At 40.9% G+C, this 18,732-nt stretch overlaps 1 protein-coding gene across 4 annotated transcripts in view; it reads left to right on the top strand.

The window, feature by feature from the left end:
• CEP83 (centrosomal protein 83) overlaps positions 1 to 18,732 on the top strand; it is a 143,756-nt gene that overhangs the window by 75,253 nt on the left and 49,771 nt on the right. For 3 of the 4 annotated variants that reach the window (XR_009451280.1, XM_059683807.1, XM_059683809.1), the window contains 2 exons: positions 5,656 to 5,907; positions 8,617 to 8,748. The exons of the other annotated variant lie outside the window; for it this stretch is intronic. Coding sequence is in view for 2 of the 3 variants with exons in the window: in XM_059683807.1 (XP_059539790.1) it covers positions 5,656 to 5,907; positions 8,617 to 8,748 (384 nt within the window). In the remaining variant the exon portion in view is untranslated. The remainder of the gene's footprint in view (positions 1 to 5,655; positions 5,908 to 8,616; positions 8,749 to 18,732) is intronic. 4 annotated transcript variants of the gene reach the window in all.

Below are 18,732 nucleotides of genomic sequence, written 5' to 3'. Positions count from 1 at the left end.
TCCACCCAAGCGGGGCTTAGGGGACTGGGTGCCGCCATCTTGTGCTGTGGACACCACCATGTTTGAGGGCGGGGCAATTAGCTTATTCCATCCTTATTGGTTGTGGGTGCTGCCATCTTTGAGGGTGGGGCATTCAATTAGCTTATTCCTTCCTTATTGGCTGTGGGCACCATCTTTGCAACGTGTGAGGGTCAGTTAACATATTCCCTCTTTATTAGATAGGATTGAAATTATACAGAGTGAGTTCATCAGCCACTATGGAATTAAACTAGAAGTCAATAACAGAAAGGTAGCAGGGAAGTCTGCACATGAAATGACACACTTCAAATAATTCATGAGCCAAAGAAGTTGCAATCAGAAAACTATTTTAAAAAAATAAATAGACCTGAGTGAAAATGAAAATGCAGTATATTAAAACATTTGGGACACAAGTAAAACAGTGCTGAGAGGAAAATTTATAGCACTAAGTACATTCATTAGAAAAGTGTCAAATTAATAATCTACTCCTACTTTAACCCAGAGAGAAAGGATTAAAATAAACCAGAGCAAGCAGAGGGAAGGAAACAAGAAAGATACAGGCAGAAACTAAAGAAATTAAAAACAAGAACAGTAGAGAAAAAGTGAAATAAAGAGCTGTTTGTTTGAGAAGATTAAGTTGATAAAACTTTGTCTAAACTGACAAAAAAGAAAGACACAGATTACCTATATCAGGAATAAAACAGATTATCACTACAGACCTTGCAGACGTCAAAAGTGTAATAAGATATTCTTATTAGCTTATATAGAGGTGACCAATTCTACCAAAATAAATTTGAGAAACATAGATGAAATAGGCAAATACTACCATAACTCTGCCCATATGAAATAGATAATTAAATAGTTGTATACCTATTAAGGAAACTAAATTCATAATTTAAAAATTCCCCAAAAGAATGATTTAATTGGAGAATTCTACCAAGTGGTTAAAAAAACAAACAAAAAAGAAAACCAGTTCTGCACACTGTCTTCCAGAAACTGGAAGAGCATGGGATGTTCCCAGTCGGGGAAACTGGGCTAAGGACACACAGGATCTTTCTGCATTATTCCTTACAACTGCATGTGAACCTACCACTATCTAAAAATAAAAAGTTAATTTCAAAAAACTAGAGAAAAAAGATATTTTGTACAGAAGAACAAAGATAATGACAACAGATTTCTTTTTGGAAATCATATAAGCCCAACTATAGTAAAGCAATATCTTTAAAATTCTGAAAGAAAAAAAAATAGGTCATTTGATTTCAGACTCTGTACTCTAAACTCTATCTCTATGCTGTATCATAAAGATAATATAAACAAAGACCGATGGAATAATTAGATATAAGATGTAATAATTAGATACACAACCTTTTCCTTTTGGGTGCCTTAGGGAATTAGAGTGGCACTACCATCCATTGTAAAGATCAACAGTTATGTATTTCTAGTTCCTGATCTGTTTCTGTTCTGCTTCTTTAACAGTTTTTAAAAAATAAAATTGTCTAATACATCATCTTACCTGTCAAGGAAGCTTTTATATTCTCAAAGAGAATAAAGTAGCATGGAAGTAACTAACACAGGGTGATTTGAATAAATGTCATAAAAGAGACATTTAAACAAAACCTTTTGTAAATTTAGAGAAAAGATTGAGAGCACAGCACATCAAAGATATCAATGAAGATGACAAGTGAATCTGACTGAGAGTGGAGGAAAAGACACGAGCTGAGAGTGTGTCCAAGATCTGTGCCCAGACGACTGGGACAAGTTTGGTGTCATAGCAGTGATTGAATAGAACCATCTTGAGAACAGAGGTTTTGTGTTTGTTTGTGTGCTTGGTTTTCTGATGTATCTTTACTACCCAGAACTGCCAGGTGCATGGCAATAAGCGAAGAGAGAAATGAGGCAGTGGTCATCACTTTTGGTTGGAATGATTTGATAATGAGCTCTGGTTTAGGGTTGTAAATGTGAGGTCTAATAATTCTGACTCTGCCATTAGTCAGCTCAGTGCATAGCTTCAGTTACCACTTCAGCTATCACACACATGCCCCTCCAAACTACTAGAGAAAGCAGTAAAGCAGGAAACAAGCTGGTCAAGAACATTAGTTGTCTGACCTCATGTAATACGCAGACTACAAGAAAAAGTATTGTTGCTAAATGCAGTTATATGTGTAGCACACTCAGCTCAGCTCAGCACTCACTAAAGTACTCAGTAAAGGCACAATTATCTGAATCTAAGTCATACATTGACTCCTGAGCTAGATGAGTTACCTTATGCAAAAGCTACATATTGCCTTAAAGATAATCCATCCCATGCCTTTCATTTTAACTAAGGGCAAAGCAAAAAAGTGACTTGCACAGAGTCACACAAGGAGCTAAATGGAAAAAGAAATGGTGGAAACCAAACCCTAGGGACAATGTTTATATGTAAAAGGTCGGAGGAAAAATAGGAGGGAACTAATTAGTTGGGCTTTTGGGGACTTGACTCTGAATTGTACAGCTGCCTTCTAAATAATTTTTATTTTCTGGAAAATATTATTTGCTTGCTAAATAGTTCTACCTATATTTCCCATTGACATCTTTAATTCAGCATACCCGAAACGAAACTGGAATTATTACATGTTAAAACGGAAAAGGATCTTGAGGGCCTCCAGTCTAACCTCTCATTTTACAGATGATTCTGCACTGGGATGTAGGTCTCACACTTCTTACGTTCATTTGTAGCCAAGTGAGCAATCAGTTGTTTCTTGGGCCACTTTTGCGTAGGTTGCATAGCATTACTTTAAATCCTTTTGGCTTAGAGGGAGCCTTCTAAGCTCATCCTGGCAAAACAACTGGTGATGTTTACAGCAGTGGCTTCTAACTTAAAAAAAACAACACAGTGGAATCCTTTAAGTTGAATCATCTGAAGAAATCTCATATATGAAAGGAGACTAAAAAGAGGAACTCTGGTTAACTACAAAGGTTTGGTGGTGGTGGTGGTGGTGGTGGTGGTAGGGACAGATATTTGGGAGATCAGGAAAAGGAAAGTGCATTTTACCATGATTATTTGGCCTCCTCCTCATTCCTAGAGGAGAGAGGCCTCCAATGTACCTCAGAGGTTAGGAAGCGATTTGAAACCCACTGATTGGGAGGCCTGGGGGGGGGGGGGGGTCTGGAAGTGATGCTTGGCATGAATGAGAAGAGCACTGGTGTTTCTGCTCTACAGGTTCCCCAGTGACCTTTCTAAATGCTGTGGGTTAATGACTTTCAGTTCTTTCTTGAATCTGAGAATTAGGAACTATACTGTCATTGCAATTAGGGCTTTAATAAACTCTCAGCTATCATTTAAAAACTGTAATCACTCACATCTGTAGTTATTTATATAGACAAGCTGCATTTTTGTGTGAATTAAGTTGCCTTATTAGTATAGACAGCCCAAGCATTACTGTTACATGAGGAAAAGCTTAGCAGTAAACAGCATATTGATCTTGCATAGGCCCCTGTAATGTTCTGATTAATTTTTAAAACACTTGATATTTAATAATTATTTTATAGTATCCTATCTAATAATAGACAAACATGGTAATTGACCATACCTTCGCTACGCCTCCCATTTGCTAATAAGCGTGATATGCAAATTAACCACCAGCAAAGATGGTGGCTAATTTGCATACTGCAGGCAGGGCGGGACAGTGCGAGTCGCCAGCGCGCCGCCATCCAGCGGGTCCTGGGCGGCAAGGCAGGCGGGACCCAGAAGCCCCAGAAGCCGCCTGATATGGCAGTAACTCTATCAGTAAGCATTCTGAAAGTCAGTGGCATAAATGCACCAATTAAAAGACAGATTATGAGGTGAATCAAAAACAAAACCCACTTTAAATATAAAGACACATATAGATTAGAAGTAAATGAATTAAGCTGCAGCCTGTTTTTCTCAGTGGATAGAGCATTAGCCCGTGGACTGAAGGGTCCCAGGTTCGATTCCGGTCAAGGGCATGTACCTCAGTTGCTGGCTTGATCCCCAGTTCCTATCAAAGCATGTGCAGGAGGCAGGCAACCAGTCAATGTGTCTCTCCCTTTCCCTTCACTCTCTAAAATTCAGTGGAAAAATATCCTTGGGTGAAGATTAACAAAAACAAAGTAAATGGATGAAGTATCATTAAAGAGATTATAAGAAAAATATATTCTAAATTTTGTTAGTTGTATAATGGTTATGTTTAAATTATTAACACATAAGAAATTGGGTGAAGGGTACATTAAATATGCTGTAGTATTTTATAGGTTTTTTTACATGTATGAGATTATTTCAAATTAAAATATTAAAAAATTGAAAATTAATAAAATATTAATTGAAATGTATCTGCATTACATGAAAAATCTCCTAATTGCTTCTAGCATAATTTATTAAATTGTGCTAAAATTTACAAGGGTTCAATTAAAAAATATCTTAATTCTAAATGATATAATAGAAAATATATAATAGTGCAGTTATAAGCACTTATCTGAAAATACAAATTTAAAGAAGTGAATTTACAGAAGGGATTAGCCAAAGAAAATATATGCACAACCCATGGACACAGACAACAGTATGGTGATGGCCAGAGAGAAGTGGGGGGCAAGAGCTGGGTAGAGGGGGCAAAAGGGGGGAAATAGGGACATCCTGTATAATAATAATAAAAGGGTAATAGGCACATTGACTGAATGGCAGAATTACCGGTTGCTATGATGCGCACTGGCCACCAGGGGGCAGACGCTCAATGCAGGAGCTGCCCCCTGGTGGTCAGTGCACTTCCATATGGGGAGTGCCACTCAGCCAGAAGCTGGCTCATGGCTGGCCAGCGCAGTGGTGGTGGCAGGAGCCTCTCCCACCTCCGTGGTAGCACTAAGAATGTCAAACTAATGGTTTAGACCTGATCCCTTGGGGGCCTAAGCCTTTAGTTGGACATCCCCCGAGGGCTCCCTGGCTGCCAGAAGGATGTCTGACTGCAAGCTTAGGCCTGATCCCCCGGGGAGTGGGCCTAAAGTCGACAGGTGGACATCCCCCAAGGGGTCCTGGACTGTGAATGGGTGCAGGCCGGGCTGAGGGCCCCCGCCTCTGAGTGCACAAATTTTTGTGCACCGGGCCTCTAATCTATATAAATAAAAGCCTAAGTGACCGTTAGGGCCGTAGGACCTGTCAACCAGTTGCTGTGATGCACACTGAACACCACAGGGCAGACATTGAAAGCAGGAGCTGCACTCTGGTGGTCAGTGCGTTCCCACAGCCAACCTCCCACAGCCGGCCAACCTCCTGCAGTCTCAATCTGGACTGGGCAAGATGGCCCTGATCGCCAGCCAAGCCAAGGGACCCCACCTGTGCACGCATTCGTGCACTGGGCTTCTAGATATTTATAATTTTGAATTTTATTTGGCAACTGATGAAGCTCTGTGCTAGACACCATGGGGAGTATAGGACAAGGTACTTGCCTTCACATTTGAGCCATGCTGAGTCAGAATGAAGAATGTGATATTTTAGATGTTTTTTTTCTTGGTACTTCATTTCATTACCTAAGCTTTCTTTTTTACATTGTGCAGTTATAAATTTTAATTTACTAACTTGTAATGCATGTTCATGACTGAAAATTTAATAATTTAAAGTTGTGTGCTTTTTTTTCAAATTGTTATTAGATTGCAAGACTGGAGAAAGATAAAGAAGAACTACATAATCAGCTGCTTAGTCTTGATCCCACAAGAGATAGCAAACGAGTGCAGCAACTTACTCGAGAAAAAGTCCATTTGGTTCAGAAATTAAAAGAGTTTGAGGCTGAAGTAGCCGAATTAAGGGCTGAAAAAGAGAATTCTGATGCTCGGGTAGAAAATGTCCAAAGAATTCAGGTGCAGCAGTTGGCTGAGATGCAGGCTACAATCAGATCCCTGGAGGTAAGGTTTTAATTGCTTCCCAGTAGATAAAAAGTACGGCACACTTTTTTAAAAGTGCATTGACAAGCCTCTGATTTTTAGAGCATAAATATATGCTCATCAAGTTAATAATGCTGATGCATTTATGGAATCACGAGAGTATATATTTTTTGTAAAGATGAAAGCTATTGATTCATAAGCATTGGACATGCTGCCACATACATAAAGGCAGTATTTCTTCTTTGGGAGTCAAGTCACCTATCTTAAATGATTTAACTCCTGTAATGCCACAGAGTAGAATATGCAAAACCCAAAAAAATTTATTTGAGTTTCTGGAGACTAAAGTGATCTCAAACCAGAAGGAACTATTTTTTCCTAGATGGTTATTTCCTTACACTGGGATTTAAGATCTTAAAATCATAAGTCCTGTTTAAACAGAAATACCATACTTATATAATCTATAGGAGTTTACCAGAGTAATAAAATTTGACTTGGCTACTAATGCATAAGGCTTTACTGAATTGTTTTCCTGAGTTCATTAGAGAGAAATAAGAGCTGGCAGACCCTAGGCTGATACTCCTAGAGGGACTCTCCAAAAATTCTTGGTTTCGGTTGTTGAAGAAAAACTTTTTCTTCATTCTCTTAGGTTCAGTGATTGGGGGTTGTGAATGACAACAAACATTAGTGAGAGAAAAGATGGGCTTTTATTCATGTATGTACATGGGGATTCACAGAAAAGTGTGTCACAAAGAGGCAGTTAGAATTTGGGGCTTATATACCATCTTAAGTGGGGAGAAGGGAAGAAGGGCACTTTGGAAAGATAAAGGGGCCCTTAGGGAAGTAGATGGGAGATATAACAGTTTTGTGAAAATGTCTTGTGTAGGGGGTTTCTTTTTTTGTTTGTTTGTTTGTTTTTGTTGGTTTTTTTTTTGTTGTTTTTTGTTTTTTTTTCATTTTTTAAAATTTTTTTAATGCTGTCATTTGTAATGTTTTGTGAGAATCCTTGTGTGTAGGGGGTTTCTTATCCTGATGCTGACTTTTTGTTTTTCATGATAGGAGTGAGTCTTCTCTAGTTATGAAACTCCTAGGGTGGGAATTTATAACAGTTACATTCTTTTCCAAGGCTCTGTTTTTAGGCAGATAAGAGGAGTTGAGGGAAAAAACTCCCTTAAAAAAATGTCTGTTGATTTCCAAATGTGTTCAGTTTAAAATAACTTTTATGCCACAGTGGCAAGATATTCTGGACCCTTTCACCGTCTTCTCAGATATGCTTACTCCTCCTAGTTCTTAGCACCTAACATGTAGCAAATATACTATTTTAATTGTTTTGATGTATTTTGAGCAGTCCAAAGTGTGGTAGTTTTTTATTCAGATAGTTGTGAAATGATTTGAGTTGGAAAGAAATTAATGGCACTTAGCTTATAATTAAAATCTAGGATCCAAATCCAAAAGTGATCTCCCCCCCCCGCCCCCGCCCCCCCCCCCCCCCCCCCAGCCAGCAAACTGGTACCAGGAGAGTATTGATATGTTTAGAAGAGAAGTCATGTTTTTATTTTGTGTATGAAGCTTTTTATAGTATTTACTGGTCCTTAACTAAAGTAATCAGTATTGTTGGTCTTTAGATGTGAGACAGTTCAGAATGATACTGCTTATGTTTTATGTTCCATCGTTTCATCATCCCTAATGTATTTATACAGTGACAAATAAGTGGATGATTATAATTAAATATGGCATATGGTTCCAGTGTGAAACTTTTCATTGAGGTCATTTAGAGTGATTGTTTTCAGGACAAACTAAATGATGACAAAAAGATGGGAAGTTCATTTGTGACATTTTCAAAAGAGCCTATATTTAATTTTGTCAGGTGAAATGAAAATAAGTACATGAAAACAGCATTTCTTTCTTCTTTGACATTTTTGGCTATCAGTGAGCCCAGAAAGTATTATTGTATATTTGAGGAAAGTAGGTTTTTTTTTTCTGAATTATTTGAATACACTCCTTATATTATATTTAAGATATATAAGAAATGAGATAAAAGCTGAAGCTTATCCTTTAAATGCCAAGCAATTTTTATTTTAACTATTTTGAGTAGGACTATTTTAAGAAAGCATTTAGTTTTCCCTCTCTAACTAAAGAGTACTGTATTACCAACCAGAATTTTTTGGACAACTTCAGACTTCATTAAGAATCTTTATTATGTGATGAGGTCAAGATCTATTGAGCTCTTTGCCCATACTTCCAAAGGCTACAAATTAGTTAAGGATTTTGAATTCTTATATCTCGCTTTAAAAAAACTCCATTGACTTTAGATTTTCAGTTCTCACTTCTTACTGTTATAAATGAGCCCTGTCTTCTATTTCCAATATGCTTTTTTATATCTACTATGGATTTGGAACCCCCAAAAATATTTGTTCCAATTATGTCAGCAATAAGAATAAGTAGGCATCAAGTGAGTGCATTCACCAGATAAATATATGAGTTTTATTTCATTGGTGGCTCTTGATATATGTTTGTTCCAGATGTCTTTGTTGCATATTTCTTGGAGCAAACATCTTTCATTTGAATTCTACTATATACTTTGAGAAAAATATTTTTTCTTCGGTACGTGTTGAGATTTTGATTAATTTTGTGTAGTGGATTACGCATATATTTTAAATAGTGCTTACTTTATTTTGATATAATTGTGAAAAGTTATGAAAAAATTTATAAAATACTTTGTTTTAATAAAAGGCTGAAAAACAGTCAGTTAAACTACATGCTGAACGCTTGGAAAAAGAGCTACAATCAAGCAATGAACAAAATACTGTTTTAATCAGTAAATTACATAAAGCTGAACGGGAAATAAATGCATTGAGCAGTAAAGTAAGTCATCTGACGTTTCTACTTCATTCTTTAGAATGTTTGGTACTGTATAATGACAAAGAAAATTTACATTTAAATAGCTTTGTTCTCTATATTAAGATCTTTTTTAATGCTATCATTCTACCTTCCAGGTATATGCAGAATCTGACCAATTCTTATTACCTCCACTGTGAATACGCCCCACTGGCCTTCTCACTCTTTGAGCAAGCTTACTTCTTCTCCCTTACTTCCTGCCTGGCGTGGTCTCCCCTCACATATCTACTGAGCTTGTTTCTGCATCTCTTTCAGATGTTGCCTTATCAGAGAGGCTTTCCTTGGCTTCCCCTTGTTCAATACCGCCTTCCATCTTCCTCTGCCCTCTCAATCTCCCTTACTTGCTTTATTTTCTCCATAGTTCTTAACACCATCTAATATATATATAATTTGTTTCTCCTTTTCTTTCCCTCACCCTTACCCCAACCAAATATAAGCTCCAGAGCTGAGACATTGCTTTTATCACTGCTGTCTCTCCAGCTCCTAGAACAGTGCTGGCACACAGTAGGCACTCAATAATAAATGTTAAATGAATAAATTAATATTAGCAGTAGCACCTGAATTTATGTTATTTAAAAAGAATATAATGGTAAGGGCACATGTCCAGGTTGCAGGCTTGATTCCCCAGTGGGAGCCATGCAGGAGGCAGCCGATCAATGATTCTCTCTCATTATTGCTGTTTCTGTCTCTCTCCCTCTCCCTTCCTCTCTGAAATTAATACAAAAATATATTTAAAAAAAAATAATATAATGGTTTGAACATTTTATATACAAATTTTCTCAATAACTTGTAGATCCTCCATCACCCCTCAAATGCAGGATATGTATATATGGAATTCAATAACCAGAAATAGAATAGCAATGCTAGAAGTACCTTATAGACTAACAGTAGTGAATGAGAATATCAGTTCTGGGGTCAGACAGATTGGATTCAAGTTTCATTTCTTCCACTTTCTAGCTCTGTGACCTTCAGCAATTTATGTTCTCTCTGAAAAGTTTGTTTTCCTTTTAAAATGAGACTAATATTTATAGAGTGTGACAAAGATTAAATGAGATATTATGCATAAAGCATTTGGCATAAGATTTAGTATATAATCACCCAAATATTAGCTGTTATTATCATAATTAGAGGCCCAGTGCATGAAATTCGTGCACTGGTGGGGGGGCGTGCCTCAGCCCAGCCTGCCCCCTCTCACAGTCCGGGAGCCCTCAGGAGATGTCCTACTGATCCCTGGGGAGCGGGCCTAAGCTGCAGTCTGGCCACCTTCTGCGGGAGGCGACCGGACTAATCGGGGTAAGGTGCCACCCCCATCACCCCACTGCTGCTGCCACTGCCGGCCGCCGCAGCCGCCAAGGTGTTTTCATCAACATGGACTCCAATCCCTTCACCACGAAAAAATGACAACTTTCTTTAGGCATTTTCAAGATGTCTCTTCCATAGGATACGACATTTTTTTTTATCCTCACCTGAGGATATTTTTCCATTGATTTTTAGAGAGCGTGCAAGAGAGTGGGAAAGACAGAAACATCAATGTGAGAGGGACACTTCGATTGGTTGCCTCCTGCATGAGCCCTGACCTGGGCCCCGGCCAGGGAGGAGCCTGCAACCTAGGTACATGCCCTTGATCAGAATCAAACCCGGACCCTGTGGTCGGCAGGCCAAGGCTCTGTCCCCTGAGCCAAACCAGCTAGGGCAGGATATGACATTTCTTAGCCCCTCCAGCAGCAGGCCTTCATTTTTTCCTCTAGGAGTGAGATGGAAAACCCTAGATCACCTTCTTGGATTCTTATTACCCAAGTTACCAAGAGCACTGCAAGTGGCGTATAGGGAGCTTAGCCAATGAGCTGAGAGAAGAGGTGTTCCCTCTGCAGTTCATGCACAGAGACGGGATTGCCGGTGCGCTACAGCGGCTTGGGCAGGTCCCCCCCCCCCCCCCCCCCGTGTGTGTTCACTCCAGATCTGCTCCAGCCGCGCCGTGGTGGCTTGGACAGGCCCCCCCCCGTGTGTGTGTCCGCTCTTGGCCTGCGCCATTCGTGGCTTGCCTCACTGCGCACGCAGTCCCTTCCCACCCACCTGCACACGCAGCCTCCTCCTGAGCAGTCGTGACTGTTACGGCGTCCCAGCTAATTTGCATATTACCTCTTTATATATATAGATATTAGCTAGCAATAGTAATAGTACTTCTGGCATTGCTAAGAACTTGGAAATAAGACTGGTTACTAAATCAGTGAAGTAATATGTATTTTCTATCATAGCAGAGTTATATGTAAAATTATCTGAACACATTGTTTGCAGGTAGTTTTTATCGCATGCTAACAGGTGGCGCGGGCCATTTTTGCTAATTTTTTGCGCAAATGGCAACGTTCAGTAAAATTATGATAACTTTAGTTTACGTATTTATACGTTACCCGCATTCTACCGCTAGTCTATAAAAAACGTATTAATACGTGTCCCGCGCTCTACTACACTGGTAGAACACATAAATACGTAAAACGTATAAATACGTTTCCCGCATACAATGTGTTAAAAATCAAAATGGCTCCCAGACCAGAAGGGATTTACTATAGCTAGGTAGGAGTATATAACTTATCTAAAGGAATACTATATTCATCATAAATTCCTTGGCCAAGGAATTACTTGAGAAGACTGAAGCAGAGAGTTTTAGTCAGAAGCATGTACGTACTCTGGTCCCATTGAAGAGTGTTCTTACTGTGGAAAGGAATACACAAATCTGTTTTAATTTATGGCCATGAAACAATTCATTTTACTCTATTTGAGCAATGAGTTTTTTATTATTAGAATGTTTTAATTCAAGCATAGTCCTATAATTGAGCTTATAGGTTGAGATTCAGATATATTTAGAAATTAAAAACTATCATTTTGAAGGAGATAATGAAGTGCAATGGAGAAGTTTGTGGGCTTTGAATCAGATGAATCTACCTTTGAGTCCTGACTCATTCATCTCACTCACAACCTATGAGACTTCTCACTTGCTTAACTTTTAAATGGGGATAATAGCCCTGACCGGTTTGGCTCAGTGGATAGAGCATCGGCCTGCGGACTAAAGGGTCCTAGGTTTGATTCTGATCAAGGGCATGTGCCTTGGTTGCGGGCACATCCCTAGAAGCGGGTGTGCCGGAGGCAGCTGATTGATGTTTCTCTCTCATCAGTGTTTCTAACTCTCTATCCCTCTCCCTGTCTGTAAAAAATCAATAAAATATATTTATAAATAAATAAATGGGGATAATACCTGTCTCTTACAGGGTTTTTGTAAGATTAAAGATGGCATTGAACATAATAAATAGTAGCTGGTGATGAAAATGATCATGGTAATGATTACATACTTGTGATATCATTAAATGAGAAAATGATGTACATAACTTTGAGACCATTGACTGATTTCATTCTTCACTGTATCAGTAACTGTGTGTATGACTTTAGGCAAGTTACTTAATATCATTGGGATCTATTTTCCTCATAGATGAAATGAGGCATTGCTCTAGCTGATCTCTGAAAATCCTGTCAGCCTACTAAGTTTCTATAAGTCCTACTAGAAAATAAATAACTTGATTGCTTCCTGGTTAATTGTAAGCAAATTATTTCTATATTCAGTGGATATATATTGAGTGCCTTCAGTGATAAAAAATGCAAAGAAATGGATGCGAAAGACTTAATTTCAGGATACAGGGAGTTCTCTCATGGTATAAATTACTTTCAATTTTATAAAAAGAAATAGTGAGTATTCAGTATTTTCATAACACTGCTGTGGACCTGAGTAGCCAAACTGAACTGCTGGAATAACCTAAACCATAGATGGAGCATTAGGACACTGGATAAGTTGGCTTTTGCTGTGGTTTTTAACTCTTGGGGACCACCATATACTTTCCTTGCAGCATATTTATGTGAGCTCTTTGGCTTATTTGTGTCCTGACCCTAATTTTTTTTCTTTTTCTGTACATAGCCTTCCCTATTGCTCTTTTTAGAGTTAGTGCGTAGATGATTTCTCGTATTCTGCCTATGGAAGAAGAGTATTTTAATGTATTATTATTTCTCTGCTTGTTTGTTAATACACATTGCTAAAAGTTGCCTGTCTATTTTGCATATCAATGGCATATTAAAATCACTCTTTAACTTTAGACAAGCCAAGTTTTCATTTGAAATATTGTACGTGAAAAGATTTCATTGGAAAGATAAATTTTAAAATAATATGTCAAACATGATTGTCAGTTTTCTTTGCAACTTGAAGTTTTCATCGACATTATTTTGCAATTCTAGTAAACGTTTGAAATGGTAGTTTACAATGCAAAGGAACACCTGTGCTGTATTCAAATTTGTGTTATCTTTTTTTAATAGCGTTATGACAGTGTGACTACCTTTCTATTGAAAAAATATTAATTACTAAAGCCCTGGCTCGGTTGAACATCATCCCATGCACCTAGAGGTCCCAGGTCAGGGCATATGCCTGGGATGTCTGCTCAATACCCAGTAGGGGGTAGGCAGGATGTAGCAAATCTATGTTCCTCTCCCTCTCCCTTCTTCTTTCTCTAAAAAAGAAAAATAAAAAAAAACTAAAAATATTACTAGACATAGTCTGAGAATGATGCTCTTAAAGGTTTTTCGCATTCAATGAGGTAAATTCTTCCAGTTACCTCACAAAGTGTTTGATCTTTAGAACTCATATAATTCAGGTAGCTTTAAAGAAGCTTCCCACAGAGTTACCCTTATTAGCCAAGTTAGTGAGATCATACCACCTGAGACCTTTGAAAAAAATACGAATTTAAGAATACTATCTCTTTGGGATTTGCGTCAAGAGCTTCTCAAGTAATACATTTTTCAACTATACTTCTATTTCTTATATATTTTGTTTTCTAGCATGTCTCTGTGTGTATGTGTAATTTAAAAGATTCTGAAACCTTGCAAAGCACCACTATTTCCATTTTTTTTAATTAAATTTTTATTGTTCAGATTACAGTTGTTCCTCTTTTTTCCCCCCCATAGCTCTCCTCTACCCAGTTCCCACCCCACCCTCTGCCCTTACCCCTTCCACTGTCCTCATCTATAGGTGTACGATTTTTGTCCAGTTTCTTCCTGCACCCCCACACCCCTCTCCCCCCAAGAATTGTCAGTCCACTCCCTTTCTATGCCCCTGGTTCTATTATATTTACCAGATTACTCTGTTCATCAGATTTTTTATTCACTTGATTTTTAGATTCACTTGTTGATAGATATGTATTTGCTGTTCATAATTTTTATCTTTACCTTTTTCTTCTTCCTCTTCTTAAAGAATACCTTTCAGCATTTCATATAATACTGGTTTGGTGGTGATGAACTCCTTTAGCTTTTCCTTATCTGTGAAGCTCTTAATCTGACCTTCAATTCTGAATGATAGCTTTGCTGGATAAAGTAATCTTGGTTGTAGGTTCTTGCTATTCATCACTTCGAATATTTCTTGCCACTCTTTTCTGGCCTGCAAAGTTTCTGTTGAAAAATCAACTGACAGTCGTATGGGTACTCCCTTGTAGGTAACTGACTTTTTTTCTCTTGCTGCTTTTAAGATTCTCTCTTTGTCTTTTTCTCTTGACATTTTAATTATGATGTGTCTTGGTGTGGTCCTCTTTGGATTCCTTCTGTTTGGGGTTCTCTGCGCTTCCTGGACTTGTAAGTCTATTTCTTTCACCATGTAGGGGAAGTTTTCTGTCATTATTTCTTCAAATAGTTTTTCAATATCTTGCCTTCTCTCTTCTTCTGGCACCCCTATAATTCGATGTTGGTTCGCTTGAAATTGTCCCAGAGGCTCCTTACACTGTCTTCATATTTTTGGATTCCTTTTGCTTTTCTGGTTGGGTATTTTTTGTTTCTTCGTATTTCAAATCTTTGACTTGATTCTTGCGATCCTATTGTCTGCTGTTGTATCTCTGTATATTATTCTTTATTTCAGTCAGTGCATGCTTAATTTCTAGTTGGTCTTTTTTCATATCCTCCAGGGTCTCACTAAATTTATCGGCAGTTTCCATAAAATTCTTGAAAAACCTTATAACCGTGGTTTTGAACTCTATATCCAGTCGTTTGCTTTCCTCCATTTCTGTCATTTGTGACCTGTTTCTTTGTCTCCACATTTTTTATGCTTCCCTGTGTTGATAGAGTGGCTTTCTGTGTTAGGTGTCCTATAGGGCCCAGTGGCTCAGCCTCCCCAATTACCTGAGGTGGACACTCTTGGCGCACCCCTTTGTGGGCTTTGTGCACAGTCTTGCTGTAGTCTTGTTGTAATTAAGCCTTGATTGTTGTAGTTATCACTGGGAGGAATTGATCTCCAGGCCAATTGGCTGTGAGAATCAGCTGTGTCTGCAGTGGGAGAACTTCTGTGCTGGAGACACCCTTCTGGGGCAAGACTTGCTTCAGTGGGGCTTTGGTGCTCACTGAGTCTGCGCCCTGAGTGTGACCCATATGGATCTGAGGAGTTGTAATCTGGATGGTCCCACTCTGACCACTGGGTACACTGGCTCTTGGATCTAAGGAGGTGCTAATTTAGCCTCTGCCTGAGGCTACCCCGCAGGAGCTACGGAGAGATCTGCAGATTCCCTTTCCTTTTTGGGGTTTGGAGGTGCCCAGCTGAGGCCCAGCTGTGAAGAAATGCAAGCTGCTGTTGGGCCTTGGGCCTTCTCTTGGAAGTTCTGGGTCTGTCTGGCACAGCTGCAATTTGTTAGGTAATTTTCAAATTGCAAAGGGCCAAGGCATTCATATGCAAAAGCCTCTGCCCCAGCCTGGGTGGGGCAGGGTCTCGGAATCAATAGGGCGGAGCAAGCACCTATGGCTGATCCTCAGCCCTGCCCTAAGAGGCCCCGCGTCTCAGCGTCTGGGTAATCGCTGCAAGCACTGCTGAGAGAAAGCCGCCCTCGAGTTCTGAGTTCTGCCCGCTGCCAGACAGTCCACTTTCTCCCTGTATGAGTCCTGGGTCCCCAGAGACTTCCCGGAACAGGACTTCAGAGCAGTCGGGAGCTTGTGACTCCTTCCTGATTAAAAAAGACAGCCGCTTCCTCAGGTGCCAGCCCCTTTCCGCGCGCTCGAGCCTCCGTACCTTTGCACTTTACTTCCGCAGCTCCTCTGGGTCTCAGTGTGCTTTTCTCTTTCCTTCTAGTTGTAGAATTTCCACTCAGCCAGCCTTCCTTTGGTTCTGGATGATGTCCATTTTGTCTTTTTGTTGTATTTTTGAAGTTGTTGTGGGAGGCAGCAATTTCCGGTGTTTACCTATGCCGCCATCTTCGTTTCTCCCACTATTTCCATTTTTTAATCTTTCTTAAAGATTTTGTTTGTTTTTTTAAGTAAGTTTTTATTGAATTTTAGAAAGAGAGGAAGGAAGAGAGAAATAGAAACATTGATGAGAGAGAAATATCAACATCTAAAGGCTGCCTCCTGCATCCCACCCTCCACTCCTCCGGACAGGGATTGAGCCTGCAACCCAGGCATATGCCCTGAGTGGGAATCGAACCAGTGAACTCTTGGTGCATGGGTTGACACTCAGCCACTGAGCCACACTGGCCGGCGTTTCTTAAAGTTTCGTTAGTAGTCCCAGGTAGTAATCTCTGGATATTCACATTTGGTGTGTCAAAACCATAAAGCAAATTTACAGTGAGCCATAATCTCCATGGAAAACATCATGGAAAAAAAACTAGAAAAAAGCAGAGTTGGTTGGGCCAGGCAGCTTTAGAAAACTGTGAATCTCTTGAAATTGTACACAGCATTTTAATATTGTACATTTTGTTTAGGAAAAGATCCCTTGTTTTCTTAGGATTTTTGAGGCCTGATCACAAAGGTTAAGAACCAGGGATCTAGAGGCAGAAAGGAATGTTATTATGACTCTTTGGGATTTGGTTCAGATTATTCAGAGAAAGTGCAGCTGTCATATCTAGGCAATAAATACTTTAACACATTTTTTATTTTTATTAAATAAAATATGTTTAAAAATACATTCTAGGAAGTTAATATTAGTATAAGTATCTACACTAATAAAAGAGAAAAATGGTAATTGGCGTACGACAATACCCTTTTCATTGGCTAATCAGGGCTATATGCAAATTAACTGCCAACTAAGATTGGCAGTTAATTGCCAACAAGATGGTGGTTAATTTGCATATGTAGGCACAATGCAGGGAGGCGAAAGGGAAAGCAGGAAGAAGCCCCCTGCCACTGACAGTGATCGGAAACCTAGGGGGGAGCTAAGAGCTGGGGGGCAGGGCAAAGGCGGCCCTGGGGCCGCCTTTGCCCTGCCCCCCAGCCATGATCAGAGAATCAGGTGCCTTTTCCGCCCTGGCCAGTGATAGCAGGAAGTAGGGGTGGAGCCAGCGATGGGAGCTGGGCACGGTCGAAGCTGGCAGTCCCAGGAGCTAGGGGCCCCTTGCCTGGGCCTAAAGTTAAGCCCACGATCGCGGGGCCGCTGCAGCTGTGGGTCCCAGCTCTCCGGGCCGAACGCCTCAGCCAGAGGCATCCTGCAGGGGCAGGGGCGGAGCCCGCATGATCGCGGCGCCCCCGCTGCCACTGCAGGTCCCCGCTGCCCGGGCCGGATGCCTAGGCCAGAGGCGTCAGGCCTGGGCAAGGGGCCAATCCTGCGATTGGAGGGTGATGGGGGTCAACGCCTGAGGGCTCCCAGTATGTGAGAGGGGGCATGCTGGGCTGAGGGACACTCCCCCCCGCCCCACACCCAGTGCACCGGGCCCCTAGTCTCTATATATAAAGACCCAGGGGCCATCACATCTGAAACAACCAAACAGATGACCGAACAGGCTGAGTGGTGCGACAAGGCCGGAAGGGGGGTTAGTGTGGGCCGACCAAACAACTGAATACCAGGCTGCGTGGGGTAACCAGGTCAGCAGGGGGGTTAGTGAGGGATAGCCAAACGACTGAGCAGCAGGCTATGTGGGGCGACCAGGCCCACAGGGGGGGCAGTGAGGGGCAACTAGACTGGCAGAGGATAGCAATGAGGGGAGACCAGGCTGGCATGGAACGCAGTTGGCGGCAACCAGGCTAGCAGGGAGGCAGTGAGTGGCAACCAGGGCAGCAAGGGGCGCAGTGAGGGGTGACTAGGCCAGCAGAGGGGGGCAGTGAGGGGCAACCAGGCCAGCAGGGGGTGCAGTGAGGGGCAACCAGGCCAGAAGGGTGCAGTGAGGGGTGACTAGGCCAGCAGAGGGGGCCAGTGAGGGGTGACTAGGCCAGCAGAGGGGGGCAGTGAGGGGCAACCAGGCTGGCGGGGGGGGGATAGTTGGGGGCGACCAGCCTGGCAGAGGGGGGCTGTTGGGGGCAACCAGGCCAGCAAGGGGTGGCAATAAGGAGCGACCATGCTGGCAGGGGGGCCAGTTAGGGGCGACCAGGCCAGTGGGGGGGAACAGTTAGGGACGATCAGGTCGGCAGGCATAGGCAGTTAGGGGTGATTAGACTGGCAGAGGGGCCTGTTAGGGGCGATCAAGGCAGGCAGGCAGGTGAGCAGTTATGATCCAGTGGTCCTGGATCGTGAAAGGGTTGTCCCGGATTGGAGATGCTGCAGGCTGGGCTGAAGGGACAGCCCCTCTCCCCTCCTGCTCCCCTCCTCCCCCGCATGAATTTTGTGCACCGGGCCTCTAGTTATACTAATAATATTCATTATTTTAGGATTATACAATTATATTCATTATTTTAGGATTATACAAATGCTGCACTAAAGAAAAACTTAAACTCACCTAGTTACATAGATGAATGAATTTGAATGCAGAGGACAAATACCTTGCTTGAGCATGTACCAATAGTTTAATAAAAAAAAGTAGACTGTAGACAGACTTCACTTGTTTGACTTCTTGTCCAGTGTCCTTTCAGTTTCAATAATTTATTTGAAATTTTTTTCTCATTTCAGTAAATCTCAGGGTGAAATGAATTAAGAAGTAGATATTTTATTTCATAGTTCTTGTTGAAATAATCAAGACTCTA

The sequence above is a fragment of the Myotis daubentonii genome, chromosome 2, assembly GCF_963259705.1.
Source record: "Myotis daubentonii chromosome 2, mMyoDau2.1, whole genome shotgun sequence".
NCBI classification, from domain to species: Eukaryota; Metazoa; Chordata; class Mammalia; order Chiroptera; family Vespertilionidae; genus Myotis; species Myotis daubentonii.
The sequence above is the reverse complement of the archived record's forward strand: the minus strand, read 5'-3'. Positions and strand labels throughout refer to the sequence as shown.